This window comes from Theropithecus gelada, chromosome 1 (genome assembly GCF_003255815.1).
Source record: "Theropithecus gelada isolate Dixy chromosome 1, Tgel_1.0, whole genome shotgun sequence".
Taxonomy (NCBI): domain Eukaryota; kingdom Metazoa; phylum Chordata; class Mammalia; order Primates; family Cercopithecidae; genus Theropithecus; species Theropithecus gelada.
The window spans coordinates 82,732,872-82,753,125 of NC_037668.1; the positions used below are offsets into that span (position 1 = coordinate 82,732,872).

At 49.8% G+C, this 20,254-nt stretch overlaps 1 protein-coding gene across 1 annotated transcript in view; it reads left to right on the forward strand.

Moving 5' to 3' along the window:
- The first annotated feature begins 3,776 nt into the window (after positions 1 to 3,776).
- Positions 3,777 to 20,254, forward strand: part of LEXM (lymphocyte expansion molecule) — a 32,955-nt gene continuing 16,477 nt past the window's right edge. Inside the window, exons 1-9 of the mRNA XM_025365843.1 lie at positions 3,777 to 3,928; positions 4,706 to 4,793; positions 5,236 to 5,400; positions 5,599 to 5,721; positions 9,555 to 9,692; positions 9,807 to 9,950; positions 11,607 to 11,768; positions 12,736 to 12,861; positions 14,802 to 14,935. Of these exons, the coding sequence (XP_025221628.1) occupies positions 3,825 to 3,928; positions 4,706 to 4,793; positions 5,236 to 5,400; positions 5,599 to 5,721; positions 9,555 to 9,692; positions 9,807 to 9,950; positions 11,607 to 11,768; positions 12,736 to 12,861; positions 14,802 to 14,935 (1,184 nt within the window). The 5' untranslated portion in view covers positions 3,777 to 3,824. The remainder of the gene's footprint in view (positions 3,929 to 4,705; positions 4,794 to 5,235; positions 5,401 to 5,598; positions 5,722 to 9,554; positions 9,693 to 9,806; positions 9,951 to 11,606; positions 11,769 to 12,735; positions 12,862 to 14,801; positions 14,936 to 20,254) is intronic.

Consider the following 20,254-nt stretch of genomic DNA (forward strand, 5'->3'; position numbering starts at 1 on the left):
AGGACTTTGGGAGGTCGAGGCAGGTGGATCACCTGAGGTCGGGAGTTTGCGACCAGCCTGAGTAACATGGAGAAACCCCGTCTCTACTAAAAATACAAAATTTGCCAGGCGTGGTGGCGTGTGCCTGTAATCCCAGCTACTCGGCAGGCTGAAGCAGGAGAATCGCTTGAAGCCGGGAAGTGGAGGTTGCAGTGAGTTGAGATTGTGCCACTGCACTCCAGCCTGGGCAACAAGAGCAAAAAGCATTGTCTCAAAGAAAAAAAAATTGCGACAACGTATACTTCACAAAAAATTTATGGTGTTAACCATTTTCAAGTGTACAGTTCAGTGGCATTAAGAGTATGAATGCTCCCCTGGCCTTGTCCTTGTCCCTGAGGGCACTGTTGTACCACTGTTTCCACCTTCCATCTCCAGAACTTCTTCATCTTCCCAAATGGAAACTCCATACCCATTAAACAATAACTCCTCATTCTGTCTCCACCCAGCACCTGGTACCCACCATTCTATTTCTGTTTCAGTGAATTCAACTACTCTAGTTACCTTACATGAGTGGAATCATATAGTATTTGTTCTTTTGCGACTGGCTTATTTCCCTTAGCATAATGTCTTCAAGATCCATCCATGTGGTAGCACGTGTTAGAATTTCCTTCCTTTTAGAGGCTGAAAATATTCCATTGTATGAATATATCACATTTTGTTTATCCATGTATCTGTTGATGCACACGTATGTTGCTTCTACCTTTTGATTGTTGTGAACAATGCTGCTATGAACGTGGGCATACAAATACACGTTTGAGTTCCTGCCTTTAATTCTTCTGAGTATATGCCCAGGAAAGAAATTGCTGGATCATATGGTAATTCCATGTTTAATTCTTTGAGAAACTGTCATACTGTTTTCCATAGCAGCTGGACTATTTTACTTTCCCACCAACAATGACCAAAGCTTCCAATTTCTCTATAGCCTCTCCAACATATGTTATTTTCTATTTTTTAAAGATAATAACCATCATAATGGGTGGGTTTGGCTTTTGATTGGACTCTGAAGAAGATAAGTAAGAGTCGGGTGGGAAGGGTAGGTTGGTGGGGGGCGCATATCATCAGCAGCAAAGGTATGAAAAGGCCAGAGGCTCTCCAGGGGAGGGTGTGTCCTAGGGATAGAGTAGCCTCGTGGCTGGAGGTTTCAGAGCATGGGGCAAAGATGGCAGGAGATGAGGACTGAAGGCAGGGGCCACGGCCCCATCACAGAGGCCCAAGTCCTAGCTGAGAAGCTTGACTTGATTCCACTGACATACGAGGTGGCTCTGGAGTCTGGACGGGTTAGACAGTCTTGCAGCTAGGGAGCTCTCAAATGTCCTTATGAGTCCCATATTCATGGTGTGACCCTATGCCTGATGAGATGTGACCAGGGCAAGTTATTCTCCCCATCTGAGCCTTAGTTTCCTCTTGTGTACAATGAGGGTGCAATGGTGCCTATAAAAGAAAATGGGTGAGGTGCTAGACAAGGAAGCTGCTGTGATGGGAAACTTTGGGCTGACCAGAGCAGATGGCCTTGCTGCAGAGCTGACTCACTTGGCCCGTTCTGGCCTTCCTGGCAGCCAGGACTCCCGGCCTAGTGGACCTTGGCTTATAGCCTTTCGTCATTCCTCCATGGGTCCTGGAGCCATGGGGCTCAGGCTGGAAGAGAAGCAGCAATGTAGCTGCAGGCATGTCTGGGCCACCCTGAGAATACCCGAGCAGATCCTGGGCTGGCTGAAGTGCACAGGACTGGAGAGTGTGCACATCCACACCTCACCGACACCTCAAAACAGCCTTTCCAGGAAGCTACAGTCATAGATCCATGTCACAGAAGAGGAAATTGAAGTTGGCAAGGGTAACTTGCCCAAGGTCAGCACCCAGGAAGTGGCAGAGCCAGATTTAAATGTGTCTTTGAGGATTTATGTGTTATTGGGTAGCTGGACTAGATGCATGTATTCATTCCCTTGTCATGCAGCAAATATTTCCTGAACATTTACTATGTGCTAGATGCTGCACCAGGAGGAAATGAGACAAGTGTCTGTCCTCAGGCATCTGTAAAGGTCCCTAACCAAGGGCTGGGAATGACCTCCAATTGAGCGCCTGCTGTGTGCCAAGAGTATTACCTAAATCAGGTCATTTCATCCTCACAGCAGCCTGGGCGATAGAGATGATTACTTTCCTTTTATAGAATGAAACCGATAATGCTGTGACTCAGAGAAAGAAGTGACTTGCTCAAGTTCCCACAGCTGGGAAGGGCAGAGTCTGCTTAGATGACCCAGGCTCTCCGTTCTGTGCATGTTCCTGAGGCCTGCCACCTCTGACCCTCAGCTCAGTGGTGCAGTGCAGACGCTCTGCCAGTGGTGGCCATGTGCCCACCAGGCCTGGAGCCCAAGAGTCCAGCTCTCAGCTGTGCTGGGGAGCCGCACTTCTTATTTAAATACTAGCTTGGGATGTCAGAAGGGCATTGGGTGGGGCCTGGCAGAAGACCCACTGTGCCTCTGGTCCAGCTTCACCATGGGCTGGAAGCAGGACCTCTGGTACAACCTACACCTCTCTGGCTTCAATCCTGTCACCATGGAATGGGATATGAATCTCTGCCCTACCTTTGGGCCTAAGACCCTTGGGAAGATCACAGGCCATCATGGGAGAAATTAGACAATCTCAGAGCATGGCTGTGGAGCACTGGTTGGGGGGTAAGGAAGGAGGGAAGAGAGAACTGACTATGCCCTGGGTGGGGTCCATACCCTCAATTCCTTTCTTTACTTAGAAAGTCATCCATATGGGCCGGGCGCGGTGGCTCACGCCTGTAATTCCAGCACTTTGGGAGGCCGAGGCGGGCGGATCACAAGGTCAGGAGATCGAGACCATCCTGACTAACACTGTGAAACCCCGTCTCTACTAAAAATACAAAAAAATTAGCTGGACGTGGTGGCAGGCACCTGTAGTCCCAGCTGCTTGGGAGGCTGAGGCAGGAGAATGGCCTGAACCTGGGAGGTGGAGCTTGCAGTGAGCCAAGATCGCGCCACTGCACTCCAGCCTGGGAGACAGAGCCAGACTCCATCTCAAAAAAACCAAACAAACAAAAAAAAGAAAGTCATCCATATGCTTCAATGTTGAGTTTGGAATTCTCCTCCTCCAGGAAGTCTTCCCTGACCTACCTACCCACGGGCTGGGTCAGAGGCCTCCCTCTCTCATGGACCTGACCATAGTATGTGGTCATTGCTTCCCCCATTATTTTCAGGGCAAGGACCACATCTGGGTCCCAGGCATTCTGCATGGTGTTTGCCCAGAGTGGGTGCCAGGGACGTCTAGGGGCCGATTGAATCCTGACTGCCCCTGCAGCCTTGCCCAGCCCTCCACCCTCTGGCTTTCCTTGCCCTTTCCCCCTTACTTCGGCTCCCCTGACTCCCGAAATGGAGAAGGAGCTGGGATGTCATTTGCCCAAGTCTGCCCTCTCTGTGGGCCTGTTTCCCATCAGCACAAGGTGAACATTAAAAGGTTCTTTCTGAGCCTAGGCAGGCTCCATGCAGGGCTCTGGGATAAAGCCAAAAATCAGAAATACTTGCTCAACAAATGGCTGTAAGACCCCACCCACTGGCATCCATAGTAAATACAAGAAGGGCCATTATATCTGCAGGGGCCAGGGAAGGACCCTGAAAATGTGCATGGACAAGGGAAAAATCAGCCCGCTACGTGCGCACGCCAGTGGGGGCACCACGTGGGCGAGGGCGCAGCCCACAGCTCCGGGGCGCATCACAAGGCCCACGTTGCCGTGGCAGCAGCGGAGGCGGTCGGCGCGCAGGCCTGCCATGAGGGAAGGCCAGGATGCCGCCGGAGCTCGTGGCTGGAACCGCGCCGGCTCCATGGCCACTAAATGGTTCACCGGGGCGCCCTTCGGGGTGCAGAGCCACAGGTGGGGCCCATTTGCGTCCTGGGCTCATGCCCATGGTCCAAGGCAGCTGCTGCCCACCCCGAAGCCACCCTTGGCCTCGGGAGAGAGGGTGTCCACCTACACACCCGGCTGAGCCTGGCAGGGAGGGGAACCGGGGGGCGGGGGGGGGGGGGGGCGGCAATGAGGAGGGGCTGGGCTTTCTCTCCCCCTCATACTTACTGCTCTTTCCTGCCCAGGGTTCTTTTAGCTTCTAAGTGAGTTCTTTAAAACCATTCAAGAGCACCTACTATGTGCCAGGTTTAGAGAGGTAACATGGCCTGGTCCATAGTAGGCCACTCAGCTCAGAAGTGATAAGTGAGATTTCAGCCCAGGTGTCTGTCTTCCATTCATTCATATTCCACTCTGTCTCTTTCTCTCTCTAACCTACTATGTTCCAGGCACAGTTCTAGGATCTGGGGCTACAGCAGTGAACACAACAGCAAACCCCTGTACTCACGGAGTTTGCTCTTTTCTGTGAGGGGTGTGGGTGAATAATAAACAAAAGTATGTATATCTGTAAAACGTTGGGTATTGATAAGGACTGTGGAGAAAAATGAAGCTGGGAGGAGGAGCTGACGGGTGGGGTGGGGCGAGAGCAGCCTGGAACATTCGAAGCCACTGCAACTCCACTGCTTTTCTTTCATGAGCTTGCTCCAAAGTCACCTTCCTGGGCAGCCAACTCCCCCATGCTCCAGAACTGCCCACGCCAGGGCCGGGTGCCAGGCACGGGGCTCTCACTGGGCCACCGTCCCTCCCTAGGTTTGACATCTCTGCTGTTTATCCCAACCGGAAGAAGTTCAGCACCTTCACTGAGGCCCCATACTCCATGCGTTATTCTACCCAAGTGGTGAGTTTGCACAGCTTCCCTGACTCCTCCCACAAGGCCTGAGCGCCGCCCCTTAGAGCTGCCTACTGTGGTGGATGAGCTGAGCTGTAGAAGGGGCGTACCTTCTACCATCTTCCAGCACGGAGCTGGGCCCACCGTGGGGGCTTCCAGTATGTTTGATAAACGAGGGACTGCACCACTTCCAGCTTGTGCACTGACTACTTCTGGGCTCTTGAAGGCGCTATTATACCTCCCTGCAGTGTGAGGGGCAGTGATAGAGGATGTCGTGATTGCACCTTGAGTGCCAAGCCTGTTGATGCCAGCCTTGGTGCTGAGGGTGGGAGCCACAGGGGGGATTTCCTACTCCCTTCCTCCGGGTCAGGGTGGTGGCTTGGTGAGGGCCTGCTCTGTGGGTGGACGGGGCGGGCGTGGCTGTCACAGCTCTGACCACACTCTGACTCAGTCCCACATAGGCCCGGGGACTTACAGCTCAAAGGAGACCTGCTTCAGCAAGAGTAAGCTGATGAAGGAGGTGGACACAGGCTGGGCCAAGGCCCAGGAAGCCACGCGGCTGACCCAGCTACCCCACTTCAAGTACCAGGCCATCATGAAAGAGAAGCGGCTGCAGGTGAGGCCTCTGGGGCCATGCCTCTCCCTCTCTGGTGCCGGGTCTTCCTGTCCACTGCGGCTGCTCCGTGTGGCCTTCAGTGTCCTTCCAAGGCCAGATGGAGATTACCCTTTAAGGAATATCATCATGCCTTGGGCTTTTTCCTGTGTGGACTTTCCCAGGTTTAAGGCTTTCATTTTCTCTCTTCTCTTGGCATAGGAGCAAAAGCTGGGGCCCGGCTCCTACAATGTCAAAGACTTCTTAGAACAGCTGCAGCAGAAACCGTGTAGCACCCGGGGGCTGCTCAGCTCTGGGGAGGTTCGCTTCCGAGGACTCATTGGGGTAGGTGTTCTCATCTCTGGAGTCCCGAGCCTGGCATACATTGGGTGCTCAACAAATTCATTCACTTATGTATCCATCCGACCAGCCAGGAATAAGGATTAAGCACCTCCTAAGTGGCATACACTGTCCTAGGCCTTGGGGATCTAGCAGCGATGAAGACAAGGTCCCTGCTCTCATGAAGTAGATGTCCTAGCAGTAGAAACAGTAGTACAAAAAAGGAAGTGTAATACATATATAAGCAGGGCTATGAGCACAAATTAGACAGGGAAGGGACAGGCAGTGATGGGGGTGCAATTGATAGAGCGTAGTCGTGCTCTGGGAGGAGTGACATTTGAGCAAACCTACAGGTCATGAGCAATGGAGACTTGCAATGTCTGGTAGAGCATTCCAGGCACTGGGAGCAGCAGAGGCTAAGGCCTAGAGGTGGGAACATGCTTGTCGAATCAGACTGGCAGGCCGGAGGCCAGTGTGGCCAGAGGGCACTGGCTGAGGGAGAGAGGAGGCAAGCAAGAGGGCAGAGGGCTGGGTCATGAGGACCCTGCAGCCAAGGTGGGGCCTTGGTGTTATTCCAGGTGCTGCCAGAGGGCAGTGGAGGGCTTTGACAGGAGGAGGACCTGATTTACCTTTTTAGAGGAATACCCTCGTGAGGGCCAGGATTTGGAGGAGGCGATGGTGCTGAGAGGTGGGGGTGGCAGCGCCAGGGGATGATGATCCCATCAGGAGGACACTGAGTGAGGCTGACACTCAGTAAGGGCATGAGGGAGAAGGCAGGAGTCACCCCCTACTGAGGGAGTCAGGGCTGCAGTTTGTTGGCCTCGACCTCTCTGTGCTGGACACTCTGTTATCCTTCTCCCAGCCCCTCACATGGGCCATGCTCTTTCACGTGGTTTGCCCCTGCTGTTCCCTCTGCTAGGAATGCCCTTCCTCCCTTGGCAGCCTCTTCTCCTTGGGCACACCTACTCATCCCGCGGCTCTCAGCTTCCAGAAGCCTCCCTCGGCCCCACTAGGTGGTGTCTTCCTTCCTAGGAGTCTCCACTGTGGTTGTGTGTTTAGCGTCCCTTCCCCACTGGACAGCAGCCCCTGAGGGCAGACCACGTCGGCCTGGTTCCTTCACTGCAGCATTCTGAGGTTCTAGCAGTGCCTGGCACACACAAGCACACAATAAGTATTTGTGGACTGAATAAGTGCATGCATCCTGAGTATCAGGTGCTCCAAAACATTCTCTCTAATTCTTTGCAACCACTCCAGATGAGGCCCTGGAGGCTCAGAGAAGATAAGCAAATTGCCCCAGGATACACAGCTGCCAAGTGGGCAAGCTGGGATGCAGACATGGGAATGTCCAACCCCAGAGCCAGGCTCTTTCTCCTACACCTCGCCACTGAGAATGCTTCTATGAAGGCTGGAAATTACTCCTGACACGGTCTGGGGATGAGCAGATGCATCTTCAGGTGCAGAAGCTGTAACTGTAACTTAGGGAGAGGGAATACCTGGAGCATTTGAAAATGTCATTACCATCCAATCTAAAGTAATAATAGTGGACATGTAGCATAGCACTTACCACATACTAATTAATTTCATATTTATGACAACCCTATGATGATGTCCATTCTACAGATGAGAAAAATGGAGTACAGATTGGTTAAGTAACCTACTGCCCAAGGTCATGAAGCTATCAACTGGCAGAAGCAGGCTTTTGAATCCCAGGTGTCCAACATCTACCTTGCATTTCATCCACAGGCTTGGCCCCTATAGTTCTTGGACTTTGCTCCCTGCGTCTCTTTGGAGGCCAGGGCCTGGGTGTGGGAACTCAGCCGAGCTGATGGCAGGGGAGCTAGGGGGACAAGCATGACTCTATTTCCTTCCTGCCTTTGCTCTTTTTGAGTGGGGGACCTTCCCACCTTCCCTCATACCTGTCTTTTGGGGATCCTTCTCATTTTTCAAAGTCCAGCCTGAAAAAAAAAACAAAACAAAACTTAGAAATGATGATTCATTCATTTCCACACTCCCCCTCTTCAATTAATCATTCCTGTTTGAATCCCCAAAGCTCAGACAACATAACATTCTAGTTAAAACTATAGACTTTCCCATTAGCCCAAGTGTGATGCTGAACCTCTGAACCTGAAGGTTTTAAGGAAGAAATGGGATTATCTTGACAAAGTGCCCAGTGCTGGGCTTGCCTCTGGGCTCCAGGAGCAGGGCCATTTTCACCCTTGGTATAACCCTCATCTTCAAAGTCTCCCAGGTCCTGTGGTGCTCACTGCCCACCCACCCCAGTGCTTTCCACAGAGCCCGGCAAACAGTAGAGGCTCAGAAAGGTTATGGATTTTGGAGCTGAAACTCTCATGCTGTCTCTTTCTGGAGGTGGGACCTGACACATACAGTTTGCCTCTCTGAGACTCAGTTTCCCCATGTGTTAATTGTGGATGGTGCTCACTTGGTCTCCCCCAGTCACTGCCAGGACCAAGATGTTAAGGCTTGTGAAGCACCTAACACACCATTCCGGGATCCAGCTATCCTCGGGGGCTTTCTCCAGAACATACATGGGAACCCGGGAAGGAGACATGTAGTCCCATTCCTCTGGGAGCAAACAAATCTGATGCCGTCAGTGACCTGACTCCTCATGCAGAGGTCCCTGCCCTCCCCGCCCCATCCTGTTTCCCCAGGGCCAGGTTCCAGGCTCAGAGGTAGGGCACAGCCGAGCCATCTATGGAGCAGCAGTGACCCCGCGTGGCTAAAAGGTGCAGAGCAGCAGAAAGCATTCTGCCAGGTGGACTGCTCTCTTCACTCGGCCTACAAAATCACCCTTCTGACCCTGGCAGCCCAGGTCCCAGACGGTCATTCCAACCAGTTCCTAACCTCTCCTCCTGCCCCTCAAGACATTCAGCCACCCCACCCTATCGTGTGTCAGTGTCCACTCTGTGCCAGACACTGTTGCCCGTGAGCCTCCACTACTGCTCATACCTTCACTTCCAAGTTCAGCCTCTTCTCCAGGGCCCTACTGGCCCGTCCATGCTATGTCTCACTGCCTCTTCCCTGCGTCCCACACTCTGACATGGTGGGCCCCTCACTGCTCTCCAAGCACATGCCATTCCGCCCAACCTCCTTCCCTTGCTTGCAGACAGTATTTAACTTCATCGCCATTACCTGGAAGAAAGTATTCCTATCCCATGGTACCAGTATGGACCATGAGACTCAGAAGGCCCAAGGTCACTCAGCTAGGAGGCAGCAGAGCCAGGATCTGAACCCAGAATGGGACTCCTTCCCTGTCACAGCGCTGTTCACAGCACATTGAGAAAGCCCTCATATCACGCAGGGCTGTGGTGCAGGGGTGTGAAGGTTGGAATTGCCGAATCCACTGAAGCAGGCAACTATCTCAGGTGGTAGTGGGAGGAAGCCTTCATTCCCAGGAGAGATGACATTTGAGCTGGCTTTGCAGAAGCAGTAGAACTGTCCAAGGCAAAGAGGGCAGGAAGGGCATTCCGGGTGGTGGTTACAGCATGAGCCAATGAGGGAAGAAGGTTGGGCAGAATGGCATGTGCTTGAGAAGCAGCAAGAAGTCCGCTATGTTGGCCAAAATGTGCAATGTAAGGCGGAAACAGTGAGATATAACTTGGTCAGGCCAGTGGAGCCCCGGGGAAGAGGCTGAACTTGGAGGTGAAGGTGTGAGCAGTGGTGAACGCTCACGGGAAACAATGCTGTGTGTCGGAGGGCGGGTAGCAAGCGGGCACCCTGAAAATCCCATTCCCTTCTTGGGGATGGCAATCTCAGGTGTTTGTTCCTCAGGCACAAGGAGTGGTTCTGACAGCCTCTATGCCCCCACCCCCGCCCCACAGAACTACTATCCAGGCCCTGGAAATTATGGGGAGAAGGGCAACCCATACACCAAGCTGGAGGAGAATGCCTGGAACCGGTCCCATTCCGAGGGCCTCATGTGCAGGATGAGCAACAAGCTGGACCCCCGGCCTCATCAGGTACCCCCTTGGCTGGCCAGGCCTTGCCTGCCTTCCCGTCCTGCAGGGGCACTCCCAGGGCAGAGGGGGAAGCTGAGCTCTCCTGCAGGCCTCATCAACTCTGCTGTGCTCTAGGGGAGTGGTCTGGGACCCGGCACCTACTCCTTCAAAAGTGACCTTGAGACATACGTGGCACGATCCGTCGGCACCCGTGGCCCCTATGACACTTTTTCTGGTGATCGGAGCAAGCCACTGCCTTATGGGCACTACTCCATGCAGGTGTGTACGTGGGATGGTGGAGGGTGTTAGTCCATGCCTCTGCAGGATGACAGGCCTCACTACTCAGCACCAGGAACACCAGCTTGTGCGCCAGGCTCTACATCGGGCCGTCCCCACACCCCCTCACTTCACTCTCACAGCCAGGGCCAGATCTGGCTTCCCATGTTAGGCAGGGAAAACTGAGGCTGGCCACCCAGCCGGAAGGAACAGAGCTGGGATTTGAACCCAAGGACATCTGTCTGACTTCACTGCCAGCTCTCTCCTCTGCACTGGCATGAAGTGCCCAGGAGGTGAAGATGGCCCACAGTGCCAGGGGAGCTTGGTCATGAGGAACCTTGATGGCACAAGGTGGGGGCGTCCTCCTATTTTGGAAACGGCAGGCATTATAGACCAAGCTGGCTGGGTCAGTGCCAGTGCTGTTAACAAAGCAGAGAACAGGAGGCCCAGGAGGGGAAATTGAGGTAGAATTTTATCTTGATGGCCTCCTTTCCCACCCCTGTCAAGTCCCTGTGATGTGATCTCACAGTGCACTTGCTTTGTGCTCGTGGCCACTGGAATTAAGTTTTGTCTAGTTGCTTGTTTATCTTGTCTCCATTGCACATTCTCGCAGTGGGTGTGATTAAGTCAGGTAGTAGGCGAGGTGCAGGGGAAAGCAGCCCTTGTGGAACTTACATTCTAGTGGGGAAAGAAACTCAGTCATCAATGAATAAGAAAAATATTCTCGAGTGTGAGCAGGCAATGAGTGCTATGGCAGAGCTCAGGAGCGCTTAGGAGGGTGGAGGTTAATGTAGAAGGACCTCAGGACCAGCTGGCAGGTAGCCACTGAGCTCTCAGCCTTCGACCTGGCTGCTCCCTGGAGCCCCCCAGACCTCCCCATGACCAGCTATGGCAGGGGTCAAGGGACCCTCCTCAGGCACTGTGGCCAGTGCCCATTCTGACTGGCCAGTGCCCAGGCCACGCTGTTTGCTTTTGTTTGTTAGAATTTTTTTTTTTTTTTTTTTTAAGATCAGTTTCAGGTTCACAGCAAAATTGAGTGGAAAGTATAAGGAGTTCCCATGTACCCACTGCCCTCCCCATACCACGCACAGCCTCCCCCACCATCAACATCCCACAGCAGCCTGGTCCGTTTGCTGCAGTTGAAGAACCTACACTGATACATCATTATCGCTGCAAGTCCGTGGCACACCTTAGGATTCACTCACGTGGTGGACATCCTGTGGGTTTCGACAAATGCGTGACATGCAGCTACCATTTTAGTATCATACAGAATAGTTTCACTGCCCCCCAAATCCTCTGTGCTCCTCCAGTCACTCTGGTTTTAAATATTTAAGACATCGTTCCTGCTTAGAACGGTGCCAGACTCAATACATGTCCAACAAATGAAAGAAAGAAGAAATGGATGAAAAGGAGCTGGGCAGTAGGGTGTGGCAGGTGCATGGTGCAAAAGACTAACATCGCCCCAACCTGCTGATTGGGGGAAGACTATGTCCACCAGCCCAGGTCAGGGGGGCCTCGAGGCTGGCCTGACCTCCGGGATGTCTGCACAGCAGGATAGTAAGTGATGCCCCAGTGCTTTTCTCTGGTTGCGGGGGAGGGTTGAGAAAGGAGCTCTGATTTTCCTGGTGTAACAGATTGCTTTTACTCTCCTTTTCTCAGAAGAAAAAGCCCAGGGAACTGATGAATTTCAAGAGCTTCGTAGAAGAACTTAACTCACGTCACAACAAGAAGCATGGGGTTTTTTCTAAACTTCCCCGCAACCCAAAAACCCCTACAGAGAGGATTTACTGGGCCACCCTCAGCCAGTGCCCCCGCACGCTGGTGAGTTCGCTCCTGTGGCTGGCCTTCCTCTCTCGGAGGGCAGCTCTCCTTCCGGGGCTGGGCATGGGGTAGTGTGCCTTATTTCATGGGGAATAACTCAGTCTTGGGATCAGACTGACTTGGTTTCCAATCCCGGTCCTGCACGTTGGGACATTTTAGGTGAGACCTTGTTTGGGCCTCGGTTTACACCCCCGTCCTATGAAGATGGAGAAGTGGTTGTGAGAATTAGCTGGGGCCCTGTACTCGGAGCCTACAGCATGGTGCCTGGTACCCAGGAATCACCCAGCCAATGCCAACCTTCCCCCTGTGCCTCCCTCCTCTGGCCTCAGAGTGTTGGAGGATGGGCAGGGGAAACTGGAGCAGGGCAGAGTACAGTCTACCCACTGGAGGGCCTGCCCACCTGCTCCACCCAAGGGAGTGGTGTGCTGGGCCCTGGTGTTAAAGCAGTCCTCTGGGGGTCCGAGCAGGTCCCCAAAGCAGGGTCTGCCCCTGCTAGGCATTTTACAGCCCGTCTGAGGTAGGAATTATCATTTGCATTTCACTAAAGGAAACTGAAGCCCAGACCTGGAAAGGGATTGGCCAAGCTCCCCCAGCAAGGGTGAGAAGGGGCTGGGATTGGAACCCAGCTCATCTGGCTCCAAGTCTGCTTGGAACTTGGAGTGGTGTGGTGTGGTGTGGTCTCCTTCCTCAGAAATAGGGTCTTCAGCTCTCTGGGCCTCACCAGACAATGAAGACCCTTGGGCACCTAAAAAGAGGCATCAGGCTGTGATGGGTGTTTGTTAGAGTGGGTGGCATGGGTCATGAGAGCCCTTTTGCTCAGAGGTAGCTGGGTACCTCCACCATCCTTGGCTCAAGACCCAGGCTGCTGGATGGATGGAGTCAGCTGGCCAGAGTCCTCACCTGCCCTGGGCCCAGGCTGACACTGCCAGAGCCTTTTCAGATTTCAGCCTTCCTTCCTTACTTGTAGGCCACATCTGGCCCCAGTTTCTGGCTTCCACAAGAGAAGAAATGCAAATCCGTCAACCAGCCCCCGTTCCTGTTGACCTCCAAGGGGTCAGGCGCAAAGTCCTCTCAGATGATTATGGGAAGCTGGGTGAGTGGGTCTGGGGTGAGGGATACATGGGAACTGTCTCCTGCCTCTATAGCTAACACCAAAGCCTCTTTGTCCCCAGGTAACCGATGCTTTGAGTGAGCCATATGCCTCCCCTTTCTTTTCCCCAAGGGACCTGAGGTCCACTCCCACTGTCTTATTTTCCTAAGGCATTGGTTCTCAAACTTGAACTGATAGTAGCCTCACCTGCAGAACTTGTTAAAACCCAGATGGCTGGGCCCCATGCCAGAGCTTCTGGTACAATAGGCCTGGGATGGGACATGGGAATTTGCATTTCCAACAAGTTCAGGTGATGGGGATGATGCTATTCCAGGGACCACACTTTGAGAACCAGTGAGCTAAGAAACATCCCACTGCAGCCATGCCATTCTCTTATTTTCCCAGAGAAAGCCTCCTTCCATTCTCTGTGTTTTTCTTGGGCCTCAGGGGCAGCTGATGAAGCTGGTGCATTTCCTGTCCTTCGCTGAGCAAGGCCCCCTTCTGTCCCCTTCCCTTTCCCACTCTCTTCCTCATCTCCAGAGGCAGCCATCCCCAAGTGTGCAATGTAATCTTTAGTTAGTGTTCTTGTAAACCAGCTAAATTCTTGGCTTTGGGCTTTGACCTCATTCTGTTTCTTACTCCACCCCTCTTCAGTTTGTAAATGCACCTTTTATTGGAGTCTAATAATCATAGAGAAAGGCGCTGAGTCCTAAGTGCACAGCTCCATGAATTGCCACATGATGGCCGTAACTACCTCCCGGAACATTTAACAGCTCTCATTTCCAGCACCCCAAGAATCCCTGCCATTCCCACCCCCACCCCCAATTAGATAGCCTGTTGTCCTGACTGACTTCCAGTAGCACAGGTCAGCCACCTCACCTCCTTACCTTCCCACACGGTGGCAAGGTCCTCAGCGTGCCCAGACCCCAGTGACCAATTCTTGTGAGGACCGGCTGGTTATCCCTGAATCCTTCCTTTTTCCACCTCTAGCCTGCACCCCCTGCAGGGGAGAAAGCCTTTACCTGAGAGCCCCCAAGTGAAATGTTTAGACCAGAGCCAGATGACCCTGCTGCTACCACAGAGCCAGCCCCTGTGAAGTGGGAAGGGCTGATGTGAGGTCTGGGTTCTGGCGGCTCAGTTGGCCACACCCCACAGGGTGGGAGAGCCCCTCTACTTGTACCCCCGAAACCTGGGCGCCTCATGAAACAGGCTTCTCCCTTGTAGGAGGCAACGGGACTAGCTCCTGGGTTCTAACATCTCCCCAGCCCACCCCTCAGGACTGCTCCGCAGATGGCTGGGTTCTTGTCCTGCCTTTATTCTGCCCTTGCTGTGTTACCTTGGGCAAGTTATATCTCCTTTCCCAACCTCTCTATTGGTGCTTCTAAGATCTGTGACCCCGATATCTGGGTGGGATGCTGTATTCCCTTCCTAGAGCTGCCACAAACTAGGTGGCTTAAAGCAACAGAAATATTCTCTGACAGTTCTGGAGGCGAAAAGTCTGAAATCAAGGCGTCTGCAGGTCCGCGCTCCCTCTGAAACCTATTGAGAAGAATCCTTCCTTGCTTCTTTGTAGCTTCTGGTGGTGGCCAGCAATCCTTGATGTTCCTTGGCTTGTAGTCATCACTCCAATCTGTATCCTGGCATGGCTGTCTTCCTGTGTGTCTCTTCTTAAAAGGACACCAGTCACATTGGATGAAGGGCCTACCTTACTGCAGTATGACTTAATCTTAACTAATTATGTCTGTAGCAACCTTATTTCCAAATAAGGTCACATTCTGAGGTACTGTGGTTGTTCGGGGTTAGGACCTCAACATATCTTTTTGGGGGACACAATTCAGTTCATAGCAGATGGAGTAGGGAAGCGTCCGAGGGGAGGAGAGGAAGCCGAGACGCAGTCTCCAAGCCAGGCTTGCTAATGTCCTGCCATCCTCTCCCTGTTGTAGAACCCAGTAGGTGTGGGCCGCTACCTCAACACCTGGCTGATGGAGACAAAGGACAGGCGGCAGCGATACCGGTCCCTATTCCTGGGTGGATCCAAACGCTACCTCTCAGACCTGGCCCGGGACAGGCTTATGCAGTGAGTGCAGCTGGAGCTGCAGGCGAAGGGGTGAGGGTGGTGGTGGGTTCTTACTCTGGGGTGGGTTGGTAGCTCCCCATGTTTGGTTCCCATGGGAACACAGCTTCTGCCCCTAATGCCAGCCAAATAGCAGAGGCAGTGGAGGGATGTTCACGTTCAGATCCTGGCTCTGCCACTTACTGGACATGGGAGGTTGGGCATGCTGCATCACTTCGCTGAGCCTCATTTCCTTCAGCTGTCAAAAGAGCAGATATTTGAGGAGACCCAAATGAAATGATCTGCTGAAAACCCTTGGTAAGGAAAAGGTACTCAATCGACCCTAAATCTGCCACTTGGAGCCCACACAGTCCAGTCTCAGCTCTCAGTGGCTTCACCACGTGGAATCTGTTTCTTGGTGTTCATAATGGGGGTTGCTAAAACTCATTTCAGGAGGTTGCAAAGCCTAAGAAGGGAAAAGTACATTAAATACTGTGGCAAACTATACAACAGCTTGTAAATGTTAGCTGCTGCCATATTTGATTGACCTAAGAGGCCATCAATTGCAATATAATAACAATTTCAGAAATGTTACAATGTTGACAAACATGCGCGTTAGAATCCAGTTTTTTTTTTTTGTTTTTTGTTTTTTGTTTTTTTGAAATTATGGTGAGGACATGAGGACCAGATTCTGAGGACCAGATTTCTCAGGAGAAATCAGCTTTTAAATGTAATTTCAAAAATATTTTATTTTTTATCAAAGTTGTGCTGTGTCTTCCTCCTTCTCAACTTACCCCCTTGTTTTGGTGGGTTCCTGAGAAAGGGCCAAGGAAGGTAAGATTTTTGATAGTATGTATGCCTGAAAAAGTTTATTTTTCCTTTCTGCATATCTGATCAATAGTTTGGTTGGAAATAAAATTCTAGGTTGGATATAATTTTCCCTCTGAATTTTGCAGGCCTTTCGTAGCCTCCTAGCTTCAAATATGGTTGTTGAGAAGTCTTATGCCATTCTGGTTTTCCGTGCTGTGTATGTGACCTGCATTTTCCTTCCTGGAAGCTTTCAGGATCTTCTCTTTGTACTTCCTGTTCTGATGCGTCTTGGCATGGGTCTGTTTCATCCTTTGTGCTGGGTGCTTAGTGGGTTCCCTCCATCTGGAGACTCAGCACCTTCTATTCTGAGAGAATCTTTTGAGTTTTGTCTTTGATGATTTCCTCTCCTCTGTGTTCTCTCTGCTGCTTTTCAGGTATCTCTTTTAGATGAATGTTAGATGCCCTGGTTTGGCACCCTAGTCGTCTTACCTTTTTTTTCCTCTCCTTTCTTATTTTCCATCTTACCTTTTTGTTCTACTTTCTGGTAAAATTTTCTTGCCCTTATCTACCCTACTATTACTTTTAAAATTTTGGCTATCATATTTTTTCGTTTCCAAGAGTTCTTTTGTTGTGGATTGCTCTTTTCTTTCTTCTTTTAATAGCACCCAGCTCTGTGTCATGTATGCGGTGTGCAGTATGTTCTTTTTTTTTTCTTTTAAGATGAGGTCTCACTCTGACTCCCAGCCTGGAGCACAGTGATGCAATCTTGGCTCACTGCAACCTCTGCCTCGCAGGCTCAAGCGATTCTCCTGCCTCAGCCTCCCAAGTAGCTGGGATTACAGGCATGCACCATCACGCCCAGCTAATTTTTGTATTTTTTGTAGAGGCCAGGCTTCGTCATGTTGCCCAGGCTGGTCTGGAACTCCTGAGCTCAAGCAGTCTGCCTGTCTCAGCCTCCCAAAGTGCTGGGATTACAAGTGTGAGCCACTGTGCCTGGCTGTAGTATGTTCTTTTATCTAAGGATGTTAATTAAGTTTTCCTGAAGTTCTTTTGCCCCCTGTGTTGTCTCCACTTCTTCCAAGTTTCTTTTTTTCTTTTGCTTGTTTGTTCATATTGAAGAGGAAAGCACTAAATAATACTGTGAGTCTGGGTGGGGCCTGTCAGTCACTGTGAGTGATTGGCAGTGGATCTGGTCTTTCTGTTGAGACCCTCAAATGCCAGTGTCTCTAGGTGTTTTCTGTGGGACTATTCAGCTTTTCTAGAAAATAATCCTCTGTTCTGGGTGGGGGTAACTGTGGTTGCTGGTGATTAGAGGAAGGAGACAGGGCTGTCTCATTCAGCGTATGGACTGCCTCCTACCCGCTCTCTTCTCATTGTGGGACCTGTCTGCCTACATTCCACTGTGCGCCTCCTCCTAGCCCCCTGGAATCTATCCACAAACCAAACCTCCAGTCTACTGCTGGCTGGATGAGGAGTCAGCGGGGGGTCGTGTCTAGATAGGATCTTATTCTGTTACCCAGGCGGGAGTATAGTAGCACAGTCATAGCTCACAGCAGCCTAGAACTCCTGAGCCAAAGCAATCCTCACCTTGGTCTCCCATGTAGCCGCAACTACATGTAGGCTGTACAGGTGTGTACAGCCATGCCTGGCTACTTTTTATTTTTATTTTTGTAGAGACAGAGTCTCACTATGTTGCCCAGGCTTGTCTTGGGCTCAGGCTATCCTACCACTGTGACCTCCCAAAGTACTGAGATTATTGACATGATCCTCTATGTCTGGCCTCACCTGTTTTTTAAGATACCTGTGCATCCCATTCCTAGATCTTTCTGAGGTTTTGTGGCAAGAGTTGGCAAGTGTCTGCCCAGTTTTCCCTATCTCTCCTTCCTTCCTTCTTTCCTTCTTTCCTTCCTTCCTTCCTTCCCTCCCTCCCTCCCTCCCTCCTCTCTTTCTTTTCTTTCTTTCTTTCTTTTCTTTCTTACTTTCTTTCTTTTCTTTATTGCCTTCTTTCTTTCTTGCCTTCTTTCTTTCTTTCCTTTCTTTCCTCCTTCCTTCCTTTCTCTTTCTTTTCTTTCTTTCTTCTTTTCTTCCTTTCTTCCCTTTTTTCTTTTTCTTTCTTTCTCCTTCTTTCCTTTCTTTCTTTCCTTCCTTCCTTCCCTCCTTCCCCCTCCCTCCCTATTTCTTTCTTTCTCTTTCTTTCTTTCTTTTTCTTTTTCTTTCTTTCTTTCTCTCTGTGTCTCTTCCTTCTCTTTTCTTTTCTTTCTTTTCTTTTCTTCTTTCTTTTCTTTCTTTCTTTCTCCTTCCTTCCTTCCTTCCTCCTTCCCTCCCTTCCTCCCTTCCTTCCTTCCCTCCTTCTGTATTTCTTTCTCTTTCTTTCTGTCTCTCTTTCTCCCTTTCCCTTCCCTTCCTTCCTTCCTTCTTTCCTTCCTTCCTTCCTTCCCTTTTCTCCTTTCTTTCTCTCTCTTCTTTTCCTTTTTTATTTTTTATTTTTTGTAGAGACAAGGTCTCACTATGTTGCTAAGGCTGGTCTCAAACTCCTGGCTTCCAGTGGTCCTCCCACCTTGGTCTCCCAATGTGCTGGGATTACAGATTTGAGCCACCATGCCTGGCCTATTTTTAGTTTTTAAAAGAAACTTCCATACTGTTTTCCATAATGGCTGTTATAATTTACATTCCCACCAAAAGCATGTAAGAGCTCCCTTTTCTCCACATCCTTGCCAGCATTTGTTACTTTTTGTCTTTTGATAGTAGCCATCTTAACTGGGGTGAGATGATATCCCTCTACTGGGGTTTTGATTTGCATTTCCCTGATGATTTGTGATGTCAAGCATTTTTTCATATACCTGTTGAGCATTTGTATGTTTTCTTTTGAGAAATGCCTACTTATGTCCTTTGCCTACTTTTTTTGTTTGTTTGTTTGCGATGGAGTCTCGCTCTGTCACCCAGGCTGAAGTGCAGTGGCATGATCTTGGCTCACTGCAACTTCCATCTCCTGGGTTCAAGTGATTCTCTTGCCTCTGCCTCCTGAGTAGCTGGGATTACAGGTGTACACCATCACCCCTGGCTAATTTTTGTATTTTTAGTAGAGGCGGGGTTTCACCATGTTGGCCAGGCTGGTCTTGAACTCCTGACCTCAGGTGATCCGCCTGCCTTGGCCTCCCAAAGTGCTCGGATTATAGGCATGAGCCACTGCACCCACCTTGCCCACTTTTTAAACGGGATTATTATTATTATTATTGGTGTTGAGTTCCTTGAATATTCTGGATATAAGTTTCCTGTCTAATGAATAGTTTGCAAACATTTTCTCCTATTCTATACATTGTCTCTTCACGCTATTGTTTCTTTTGCTGTGCAGAAGCTTTTTAGTTTAATATAGTCCCATTTGTGTATTTTTGTTTTTGTTGCTTGTGCCTTTGAAGTCTTAGTCATAAAGTTGTTGCCTAGAACAATGTCCTAAAGTTTTTCCCTTATGTTTTATTCTAGTAGTTTTACAATTTTGGGTCTGACATTTAAGTCTTTAATCAATTTTGAGTTGATTTTTGTATATAGTAAGGGGTCTAGTTTCATTCCTATGGATATTCAGTTTTTATAACATCATTTGTTGAATGGTGTCAGAATAATACCATTCTATGTAGGGTCATTTTAACAATATTAATTCTTCCAGTTCATGAACATTGGATATCTTTCCATTTGTTTGCGTTCTCTTCAATTTCTTTCATCAGTGTTTTGCTGATTCCATTATAGAGGTCTTTCACTTTCTTGGTACATTTATTTCTAGGTATATTTTTTGGCAGCTATTGTAAATGGGATTGTTTTCTTGATTTCTTTTTCAGCTAGTTACTGGTGTATAGAAATGCTACTAATTATTGTATGTTGATTTTGTATTCTGACAACTTTACTGAATTATTTCTCAGTTCTAAGAGTTTTTTGGTGGAGTCTTTAGGTTTTTCTCTATATAAGATCATGTTGCCTGCAAGGAGGGACAATTTATAATAACTTCCTCATTTCTAATTTAGATGCCTCTTATTTCTTTCTTTTGTCTGAGCTCTGGCTAGGACTTCCAGTACTGTGTTAAATAGGAATGGTGATAGTGGGCATCCTTGTCTTGTTCCACTCTTATTTAATATAGTACTAGAAGTCCTAGATGTTTATTGATTTTATATTTTCAAAAAATCAACTTTTCGTTTTGTTGATCCTTTGTATTTTTTTTTAAGTCTCTATTTTGTTTAGTTCTGCTCTAATCTTTATTTCTTTCCTTCAACTAATTTTGGGTTTGATTTGTTCTTGACCTTCTAGTTCCCTGAGGTTCATTGTTGTTTATTTGAAATCTTTCACATTTTTTAATATAGGCATTTATTGCTATAATCTTCTTCCCTCTTAGCACTGCTTTTGCTGTATGTTATGTTTCCATGGCTCACTACAGCCTCAACTTCCTGGGCTCAGGTGATTCTCCCACCTCAGTCTCCTGAGTAGCTGGAACTACAGGTGCACATCACCATGCGCAAGTAATTTTTTGTATTTTTAGTAGAGACAGGA